Here is an 11,425-nt window from a genome sequence, read left to right as displayed (position 1 = left end):
ATTATCGACTCAGTACTGGCTGGCATCTAGGAGCCAGCAAGTTACCCAACTGCCATAAATAAAAGAGGCCCATTATTTTGGCAAGTGTACAACACAATTACTTGTCACAAAGAAGTGCACAAACCGCACTCACACACAGCACTTTGGTCCATGTTGTCGTTGCCAATGGTTGGATGGAACATTTTGGACCTCTTAGTGGTGGGCTCGATGAGCGATTCCTGCGTGCTGCAACAAAGCAACGAGGAAAACAAATGCGAGGGAACTCAACGTGCAGGAAAGCAACACAATTTTATGCCTTATTGATGGCAGACAACCAAGTGCAGCAAATGCACATGTTGAGCAACTTTTCACGCTGTGATGATGACAAAGAAAACTTCACAGATAGAAGAAGGAAAAGAGAGAGAGAAAAAGAATATAAGCATTCTTTCTGCAGGGAGGGAAGAGACTATTAATTACCTTAAAGCTTCGAATGCTTGCCCACATCTGAAATATTGCCCACCCATATTTTTTAAGCACCATTATCTATATTAAAGAACCTGCAAAGTGCTTTGCCTCTCCCACACCCAGTAGTCTAAGTTGTGCCTGGCATTAGGGTCCAGCCTTTATTAATACAGTTGTGGCTTATCTGCATTTCAGTCTGATATGAATTTTGGAGAAATCCTGGCCTAAAGGTGTCAAGTCAGTGCAATGCAATCTGTTTTGGAATGACTCAGAAACTCTACTTGGCTGTGACAGATATTATACAATATCCTGAGCTGCCGCAAGCCCTCTCAATTGTGTGCCGCATTCCCACATCGTGCAGTCATTATTGCGGAAAACTATACTATCTCCAAGCATGCGTGCACTGAGGGGTATCCATTTCAATGTAGTGCAGCAGCCAGGCAACAATGTAGGTGTTCACATGCACAGCACACAAAATCGTGCACAGCGCGAAACGAGACAAACACAACAGCTCGGGCGTGACCGGAAGTGCACTGCGAAGCAAGAACACAAGAGAAACAAAAGGATAGACGGGGCAGCCCGTGACACATATGTGATACGATCCTCCGGCTCTGGTTCGGGAGAACACAGGGAAGGAATTTCACTTGTGGAGGCTAGACAGGGATACGGAAGAGAGTGTCTATGTTGGCAGTAAAGCTTGCCTCCTGAAATTATGGGTTTACAACATTTTGAGATATTTCTTTCTCTGATATTAATGAATCAAGTTTTAAAATTCTTGCAGTATAGAATGCTCCCTAGAACGTTCTACAATTCCAGGGTCTAACCAAAATTTGCTCTGGGACCTGGTGAGGGGCACTTTAGGGAAAGGAGCTGAGCACTCACTACTTCTTTTTGAGCGTGGGCAACACCGAAGACGATGACCGGAACAGCAGCGAGGTCCCCCTGAACTTGAGCTGCCCAACGGCCAGGAGGAACTCATTCAGCGGCAGCTGTCCACCGTTCGGCAAGTTAAAGCTCCTGCCCACGACATGTACAACAAAACACATTTGTAGGCACTGCCCACTCCCGACATAAATGACATGGGTTTCTGCAAGAAAATTACGCCAATTTTCTTAACCAATGTATGAGTTTGTATAGCTTCCTTTCGCAGCTACAGTAGAACCTCTTTGATACGATCCAATTGCATACGATTTCCCGGTGCCAACATTAGCGATCGAGAATGCAAAAAATGACCCAATGGAGTTACGCTTATTTTTTACCGCTTCATAGGTCGCAGAAAACATGATCTATTGGCACCAGTGTTCAGTAGGTCGCCAAACTGCAATTGTATGATACATTTTCTGGCCACTAGATCTCGTGTAAACAAGAAAAGGCATGAGGCATGCGCGATCGAGAACAGTAGTCACCCACTGCAGCAGCTTCCCCGCAATACTCGCCCACCTGTCTCGTATGAAAATGTTGGTGCGCACCATGTTGCTTACTCCGGTACCAGGAAACGTCCTCCAGGGTCGCCACACACCACATTCGCAGCTATCGCCGGCAGCCCTATTGCGTTAAGCATCTTCACTTGTCTGTTTCACAGCACGTGGAGCGTAGTTCCATCAGAAGCGTACTGCACGCTTTTAATAGGCGATAACCTAAAAGCACAGCCGTTCCCTGCTGCAGGTGGCTTAAAGGGACTGTCATGTATCGCTCTGGCAGCATCATAGGCATCATATGGCGCTGTTGCTTACCAGCCCAATTTCGTTTATATTTCCCATCGTACTCTGAAAACACTATGCAATATGGAAAGGACAACACACGTCTCTGGTTGCTTGGACCCTACCAACTTCCCACCAAAATGCCCTGCTCGAAGAATCTGCCGACCCAGGCGGAATTGGCCCAGGCAGAACCTGGCAGAACCTTGCCAAAGCCCTAAAAACAACAGCTGCTCAAGCCGCTCAAGACCTACCAGCTTGGCTCACATTGGAGTCTCATGCAGCAACGCTTCGCATTATGTAGATGTCAACTAAAGTTGAGTCTGTAAATTTTCTTTAATTACTACTGGTTATACTTTTTTTCGGTTAATACGGTTTTTACTGTTCTCTTTTTTTTGTTCAGAAACGTGTGAACAAGGTTCTACTACATCTACCAATTTGGGGTAGGCATTTGCCCAGTATTGTAGAGTACGAGATTCTGAATACACAGGAAGGGACAACACACACACCTGTGTCTGTGAAAAATTTTTCGTGCTAAAACACTATGTCAGCGATGTCACGAGAAACTAACAAGGCCCGAAGTCGATCCCTGCTAGACTTTCAAAGCTGCAACCAACAATGCAACGCAGTATTGATTTCAGAGCACGCACTTCGTCAACATTACTTTTAGAAAAGAAGGCATCAGGTTTGGCTAAGCTCCTTTCTGCAGGTTAAACTCTTGCTTATGTTTTAAGCTAGACTTGCCGTATGATAGCATGATGATAGTCATTACAGAGAAATTACTACTATATGCAAATGCAGCTGCAAGGTCCCAATAACAGCTATGTAAAATCTTTTTAAATGACATCAAATAATTTTGAGAAAGCACTCACACTGCACTTGTAGCAGTGAACTTGTCCAGGGCAGCCTCATCCATGGTGATCCCTCTCATGATTTGGATGTCCTTGACCATCTTTCTGCAGACCACCAAGGAAAACAGGTGAGAAGGAAACTTTAATGAGTGAGTGCAAAAATGCCCCAAAACTAATATTTTAGAGGATTTTCCTTCCACATAATGTTGCATTATATGTAACCGCCAGTTTATACCATTGCTCTTCACATGGGTAAAGAAAATTTACTAACCAAAGACAGAGGGACAGACAGCACTTCTCTTAGCAGCATTAAATACCAACACAAATTCGTTTGGTGCTTATTCTACCTCATACAGAGTACTCGGTCATTTAGTACTTGGATCCTTGTAAATTAGTACTTGGTCAACCACGCGCAATTCTGGGTAACCATACTTTTTGAATCTGACCAACAAGTAAGTTTAAACATTCAGGCGGCCTGAATGATATAGAAGCAGTATACTCGAGGGCGCTTGCACATTTTAAGGTACCTACAAAGGCAAAGGTGTTAACAACAAGACACTCATAGAAAAGGTTGGCCCGCCACAGCAAGTCATCAGTGGCCATGTACTACTCGCAAATCTATACGAAATTTGGGAGAAGATATTGCCTGTACACTCACTGAAGGCCAGATTTAGCAAAGGCATAAGCAGCCTACTTTTCGTAGTACGCTGTCAGAAGGGGAAGCTTGCCTGAACTCTGAATACTCCATGATGCCATCACAGTTGGTGTCATAGAGGCGAAAGATGTGACGACAGCGCTGCTCGCCAGGGTTGCCGCCATGCTGTGTTCCCGGTTCCATGGCTGCCAGCCCAAGCACCAGCTCCTTGAAGGTCAGCGCCCCACGGTTGTGCACGTCCATCGCTCTGAGCACACAAAACGAACAAATGGACTGCTCTGCTCTCACGCCCAACCCAATCCTCAAGATGAAAACCTTTTTGCTGTCTCAGGCCACAAGGTACTACACTAGTGTTGTACGGGAAAATTTGGTGTCACTTTCAGGGAATGGACTTCGCCATTAGGGTAATTCGCAGGATTTCACTTGGAAAGGTTTAGGGAGACTCGCTGAAGAACGCTTGCCAGCAAATGTGTCCAGCGAATTCACTTTACTGCATCAAACTGTGCGGCCTCGACAGCAGTGCTTCAAAAAACAAATAATACTCAGTGCAAGGTCAGCACTAATTCCAAAATTACTTTTCTGTTAGTTCAAATATTACAGACTTCCCCGTTCCCCTTGCCATGGAAACCATGCCAGCAAAAGCCCCTCTCTTCACTTTCAAATGCACACATTGTTGCTCAGGTAAGGGAAGCAATGGCGTCTTGTCTTAGATCATGACAGTCAATCATGGTCAGTTTTTTATTTCCTTAAAGACTCCTTTGTTAGGGGTATTACAGAAGGGTGTGCTCTTATGTATGTAGGGTAACATCTTATGTACAATATCAACTGTACCCACCCCATATGTAATAACTGTGGCAAAGGTGTGGGTACAGCTGATGGCATACATAAGATGTTAATGTTAAATTGCGAATACTGCCTAAAACTTTTCACTTTTTTTTTTCCCTAAATAAATAAGATAATGGAACAGTTTATCAAACTGATATAGTAAATGTGTCATAACAAACTCTTGTATTCCAGGCTGTGATGTCGCTCCTGTAAAACAATTATACATGCTCTAGCTCCTGAAAACCCGTTTGTTTTCACTTTACTTGTATGTCTTTCTCTAAATGCTATTGCAGTGCTTGGTTTAGGAGTATATTTGTGCAAAACATTTTCGTTTTTTGTTTTTACTGATTATGTTTTGTTCCCCCTACGTAATGCCTTTATGGCAATGCAGGTATTCTGTAAATAATGAGCCGACTGATTTGCCCACTGACACTGTCATCAATGTCAAACGACACTGTCTCGTCCTGTCTCCTGTTGCGTCTACATTACCCGAAACCTGTCAATATACCGACAACACCCTTGTCCACACCTTCTGTAGGTTCGCAGCACCTTTTTTATGGGAGTGGCAAAACACCATCAGGACCAGAAACACTTACGTGCTAAGCTGAGTGTTCAAGAGAATTCAGACATGTTACTCAGATGAAACTGTGACTTATGACCACGTCAAAATAAAACAAAGTTTTTGAACCATTTTGGGTTCTCTGATTCCAAATGGTACAGGTATGATCAAGCAGAATGTAAGGGTTCTGTAACACAGTTTTACTTTGACACAGTCAATGGCATCTACATCATTTTTCGCAACATTCACGTTTTTTTAATGCCTTCAGTTAATTTGACAAAAGCTTGATACGTCTGGGACAAAACTCACCTGAACAGGTCAGACAGCTGTGTTGACGTTTCCCAACCTAGGCCAGTGACGTACTTCTGGAATATTGCTTCATTCATGTATGTGCTGGGCTTTGTAAACTTGAAGAAGTCAAAGCGCACGGCATCTTGCTCTGTGAGAAGAATCAGAAAGAGAAGACACTGCGCGGGCAAGCAAAACAACTCGACAACAGTTTATGTGCCTTCTGGAGTATGCTAATCATACCACAGAATACCAATGAAGCTTTACTTACACAATTGCTGACACCACCACCACCAGCACAACAAAAAAAGTTCTACTGGTACAGAAAGCAGTGTGTTGCGGTCTAAATACATTTACATATCAACTTGTTAAATTTACTGATGCAGACCGCTGGATATAGATGCTCTATTCAACTAGACTTCAACTTCCTAACTCATAAATGACAGCTAGACCACAGCACCATTTCGTGTTATACTTTTTATATCTCTTGTATATTTATTTACAACACATTTTAAGGCAGGTGTACCACTCACAATGTAGCACTCTCAAGAATGCCATTGCAAGAACAATGCAATGCACAACTTCCCAGCAGCTGGGAGCTGTTTCGATTGAACTAACCTTGTTGACCAAACTTTGCCGACTCCAGCATCTGCTCGATTTGGGACTCTCGGGCGGGCACATTGGGGCGTGTAGGCGTGCCCTGTGCCGTCAGCGGCGTGCTGGCGTTCATCTCGAGAAACTCGCACGGCACAGGTGGCTGCCGGTTCTGCAGCAGCAGCTTGCAAAGCTCAGCGGGCTCCACCCCTAGGAATGGCAACGGCCGCAGCTTCACCATGCGCTGGATCTCCTCGGCTGACACCCATTGCATGTGCACCTGTTTTGCCAGCTTCACGCCAGAAGGAAACAGATGGGCTTGTAGGCATTTGTTTTCACCCCTTCAAAGGGGGCCCCCTACAGCCCTCCTTTAACAAAATTGTGGAATGAATCTGGCATTAAATGGCCCCAGTTTAAGAACACTCACCAGCAAGGTGATTTGAATGCATTGCATATAAGCGGAGTGATTGGCAATCAAAGATTGCCTTTCAACCCCTCCGTGATACTTCCACTTCTTTCATGCCACACACAGTGAAGGCTGCCGCAAACACTTAACACACTACACGCCACAGTGATGTAGTGTTTCTTTTGCTTTATCTTGTTCTATTGTACATTCTCGGATGCGTGCAAGCAGTCTCAGGTGTTAATGACAGCACAGCCATGCATCTAATATAGGTTACTTACCACGTTCAAAAAGTGGTACAAGGCCATCTTACAAGGAAGCTTTACCTCAAGAACCCCTATCCCAAATATCCTAGATCCTCAAGATGAACTAAGATTAATTAAAAGCTTGGGTTAGTTTTCTTACAAAATCCTGTTAGAGAAGAGGATAATAGTGTGCACTATGGGATTATAGCAACAACTGCAATAAAAAAAAATTGCACAGACGACTTTGATGCAAGGTCAATTATCCTAGATGTCAAAGGTGTCATCGAGGGCAGAAATATGTTATATTTAAGGCCCTGTAAAATGCCGAGTTCAATGATTTCAGCACAGCATATTTTAGAATGTCAAAAACTATGTTTATTTACAAAGGTAAGACACATGTGTGCTGTAGTTTTATGTATGACATTGTGTTCACCTGAAAGCAGGTATGGCATACAATTGTGGTGTTGCCCCAATCTACAGAAAGAACTCAAGCCAGTACTACAGCATTTTGTCTATAAAAACAATTATATAACAATAAAGAACATTTTTGGTCATCTTAGAATAATTCAAGGAATTTTGTTCTGCAAGATAACATATTCTGGGAGGATATTCAATACTGCGATGGTTTTCTAGACTATAAGATAATCCACATTACAACACAGCAAAAGGTATGAATCAGCTCGAAAGCACATTTTCGTACCATTCACAGTATGGAACTTTACTGAGAAGCAATTACAGACCTGCCAAACTGAAAATCTAAAAATTACTACCACCAGGGTCAATAAATGCCAGAATTTTGTTAAAAATACTAAATGTTCCTGCATTAGTGAAAACACATACGGGTTATTTTATTTATTTTTAATTACCTGCCTTTGTTCTGTAGGGATGCTTCTCTACATTCACAGCAAAAAAAACAAAAACAATTTGCAGTGCAGAAAAAGGGAAATGTTCATGATGTTTATTTGTGAAATGTAATGGCAGTCAAAATTTCACTTGGTATTTTAGTGGTGGCACTGCTGCCGATAGATCAGAATAATCATGCGGGTCCAAAAAGTAAGCCTCCAAGAAATCACTCGACAACTATAGCAGGTGCTTTAGTTTAAGGTTAACAGAATTTTTTTAAATTACTCGTGGCATTTGAGAGAAATCTACTTATTGAGCTAGAATACTTAAGAGGTATACATTACATATACTGGAGATCACTATGCATAATTATTTGACAAATTAACACATTTTCAATAATTAGCATTTCAACTAATCACTGTAGTGCACATGAATTGAAGCCAATGATTCCACTTAGAACAAATTTTGAAACTAGCACCAGTTCTGAGATAAGTGCAGTTGAAGTTGCTGTGAAAATGCACTGTTCAACTTCCCTTTTTAACAAAATGCCTTTTTATGAATTGAAGCTTAAGAGTTACTGGAACACAATAATTTCATCACAGACTATGCGAATGCATGTATTGAAACTGATGTCATCCTCGTCATTCATTCTAATATGACATTAAAGTGACTGGCTGCAATTAGTCAAGCTGCAATACGCAGCATTAAGTAATTAGTTAAATATATGATTATCATAATTTTGTTAATTAGTAAAATACCCACTTTCGTTTCTTGTGCAAATATTGACTGAATCTGAGAGCAATCTAGCTCAAGTAGAATTCCGCTACATGTCACAAGCAACATTTAAAAATTCTGTTAAAATAAAGTAAAAAACACTATTGTTTGCATTATGTTGACATCAGTTCAACTCTAAATAGTACACCAATGAAAAATCTTAATTTTATTGGCATCAATATGATAATCGTAAGCAAAGCTCCAGAAATAAGGCATTTGATGATAATACCATGAAAGTCGGCAGGTATGCAATCATATACAGGGTGATCCTTTTTAAGTTTTCTGGAGTTCTTAAATATCACCTGTTGGAGATAACATAGTTATAGTCCTTGAGTTGAATTATTGAGAGAGGTGGACATTACTTCCACGAGAAATCAAAACACACACTAAACTAATGTTCAAAATTCACTAATTAACTTTAGTTAATTACTTTGCAGCACATATTGCAATTTACGAATTGTAGCTGGTCAGTTTTCACTTGGAATTAACTTCCAGAATGACACAAGTTTGGAGTTATCTGCCATCAAACTGACAGTAGAAATGCACTGTTGTTCCACTTATTTTGGAACAAAAGAATTGCTATGCACTGAAGCACGAAAATAACTGGAACACCCATGTATTTCATCCCACATCGTGGGAAATAATATCGCAAAACTGGTGTGATCCTGGAGATTCACTTCGAATGGACATGTTTGCAATGTCATCGGCTACAATGAATAAATTGCAATATGTGCCATAAAGTAATTAAGCGAGAAGGTAATTAGTTGACTATCTGTTTCGATCTCTCATGCCTGTAATGTTCACCTCTTCGAATGATCCAGCTCAATGACAAGAATTACGCGATCTGCCACAGGGGATTTTTAAAATTCTGGAGAATTCAGAAATGATCAGCCTATAGGCAACAAATTTCTGAAAAAAATTAAGGTAATAACAACCTAACATGGCCTTAATAAGCAGGGTGCACCTATCTTATGAATCTGGAAAGGCCAATACTATGTTTATTCTAAAGTGAGCATGCCATGGGTTTTAGGAGGGAAGACTCCACAAATGGACATAAATTCTGCTGAATGCTCAATTTTAGCACAAGATATAAAAAGAAAGGAGCCTAAGTTCACACTTTTTCTTTATGTAAACAATCACAGTCAGAATTGTTTTTGTCATTTATTCCTAATTAATGAAACAGTCAATATGTCTGTGCAATAAACACTGTACGAGCCAGTTCGTTATAGTATATGTTACAGAAAAAAAAGATTGAGCTAAATCATGAACATTGATTAAGAAAGCCTTGGTGTACAATACCTTGTTTTGTTTCTATTAAGTCGTGATTGTTGTATTCAAAGCATGCAGTGCTACTGAAGTCGAGTGAGAACATGTACAGATTACTGCTAAATAAACATTGTTCCGAGTTATGATCCACGAGAAGAAATGAACTGCGCATTTTCTGTGTCTTGCTGACATTGGATGGCAACTTTCTTGTTTGGTTAAAACCAAAGCTTGGTCAACTGAGTTGGTGTAGTTTAAAACAAAGATGATAACGTATATGGTAAAACACAAAAGCTTCAAGTACATAACTGCAGCAGAACAGCATGTGACAATCCATCGATTTCATTCGTAACACTGCAGTTAGACAAGAGCAAATAAAAAGTACGAAAGTGGTATGCACATTTTCTTTTCTTCCCTCACCGATACCTCTAGTCGTGTGTTCAGTTAAAACAGTGGAAGTACAACACAAGTCATAGCTACCACAGCTCACAGAAGTGTCATACAAGTGGTCCATCTGCAAAGTGCACGGTATAGATAAACAATTGCAAAGCCTTAGATTGGAGTGAACGCTTCGTCAAGACAAGGGGCATTGTCTTTGTCAGGGAGTTTCAAAAAGTCTTTGTCAAAGCATTTGTCCCATGCTGCGTCTCTCCTTCGCCCGCCATTGATCACTACAAGTATCCATCATCCTACGACCCCTTTGTTTCGCCTACAAGATGCTGCATGAATTGGCAACATAGATATTACAAAGTTGTTTGGCACAAAAACAAGCCAAGGTTTCTTCCTTTATGCATGTGCATCAAGACGAGTCCCAGATTATTGTTTAGCGCGTCATAACTTCGCAGCTAACCGAAAAATGCACCACAAATAAAAAGTAACGCCATGACCAACCGTACCGCTTCGTCGGAGGGATGTTCTGTCTGCTCGTTGACCCGTACTGCGAAGATGACCCTCGTGAAGAACGGCCGGTGAAGAGCTGGTTGTATCCGCAACACTTGTATGATGCCCTGATTGGTGAACGACCTGATCGACAACTGCGAATGCCAAGTTCATATAGGTGAGAAGCGACTGAGTATTCCGTGCTTCAGACACGATACGTCGCTTTAAATCGCGCGCGCTCGCGTGCGGCTTCTAGTACACATGGGACGGCGTGCGTTCTGCACTCAAGACGTTTCGTCACGAACTTACCAAACGGGCGCATGTGCTTACTTCTGTGGCTTGAGAAATCGCTCAATGTAGTGCAGCAACTGACATATAAGTGTTTAGGGCGTGGAAACCGTGTCCTAAGTCGAGCAGTACGTTATTAGGTCCGCACTTGTGTGCGCGACCTTGTATTCAGGCTGCGTGACTATTTTGCTCGCGCATTTCGTACATGAAATAAACTTTCGTGAATGCTGCACCTCATTTTCGAAGACTGCTTCCTGCAGGGCGAAGCTTAACTAAACTTCCTGCCGACAAAAAGGCGACACATCTCGACGTTCCTGAGCAACCAAGCTCGCGACGAAGGCGTCGCGCGTTTATTAGCAACTTCTAAAGCGAACGTAACATGTACACTGCCGCTAAGGAAGTAAGCGTACTTCGACGTCAAAAGGTGCGGCGATCTCATGAGGGTGTGTTCAGCGAGCGCGCGAGCGTGTTGCGAAAGGAAGCTCACGTCTCGCAGCAAGGTCTCCATCGCAGAGTCCCAGCTTTCGCCGGGCACGATCTCCTTGTGGGGCAACCACAGGCCCTTGTTTGGGTAGTCCACCAAGCCACATCGCGTATCACTATGGTAGCACAGCACACCGACGTAATCCTCGAAAGACACATTGTCGGCAGATTCGTCCTGGCGTTGCGAAGTCGCCGGCGAGTTGACAGCCATTGAAACGAGCTAATTCGCACTCATCGCAGGGTCATCACACCGCGACGTGCAGGAACCGACGCACTCAAACGCACCGCACTTTCAAGACATAACTCGACCTTTCAATGCACGTTTAAACCGCAGGCC

At 42.4% G+C, this 11,425-nt stretch overlaps 1 protein-coding gene across 1 annotated transcript in view; it reads right to left on the bottom strand.

The window, feature by feature from the left end:
• Window positions 1-11,305, bottom strand: part of LOC135910633 (uncharacterized) — a 31,322-nt gene extending 20,017 nt beyond the window's left edge. Inside the window, exons 1-8 of the mRNA XM_065442645.2 lie at window positions 11,093-11,305; window positions 10,335-10,472; window positions 5,935-6,202; window positions 5,338-5,467; window positions 3,718-3,891; window positions 3,011-3,094; window positions 1,324-1,458; window positions 134-225 (exon numbers count right to left, since the gene is read on the bottom strand). Coding sequence (XP_065298717.1) covers window positions 134-225; window positions 1,324-1,458; window positions 3,011-3,094; window positions 3,718-3,891; window positions 5,338-5,467; window positions 5,935-6,202; window positions 10,335-10,472; window positions 11,093-11,299 — 1,228 coding nt within the window. The 5' untranslated portion in view covers window positions 11,300-11,305. The remainder of the gene's footprint in view (window positions 1-133; window positions 226-1,323; window positions 1,459-3,010; window positions 3,095-3,717; window positions 3,892-5,337; window positions 5,468-5,934; window positions 6,203-10,334; window positions 10,473-11,092) is intronic.
• Between the last annotated feature and the right edge of the window lie 120 nt (window positions 11,306-11,425).

Source organism: Dermacentor albipictus, chromosome 2 (assembly GCF_038994185.2).
Source record: "Dermacentor albipictus isolate Rhodes 1998 colony chromosome 2, USDA_Dalb.pri_finalv2, whole genome shotgun sequence".
Lineage (NCBI taxonomy): Eukaryota > Metazoa > Arthropoda > Arachnida > Ixodida > Ixodidae > Dermacentor > Dermacentor albipictus.
The sequence above is the reverse complement of the archived record's forward strand: the minus strand, read 5'-3'. Positions and strand labels throughout refer to the sequence as shown.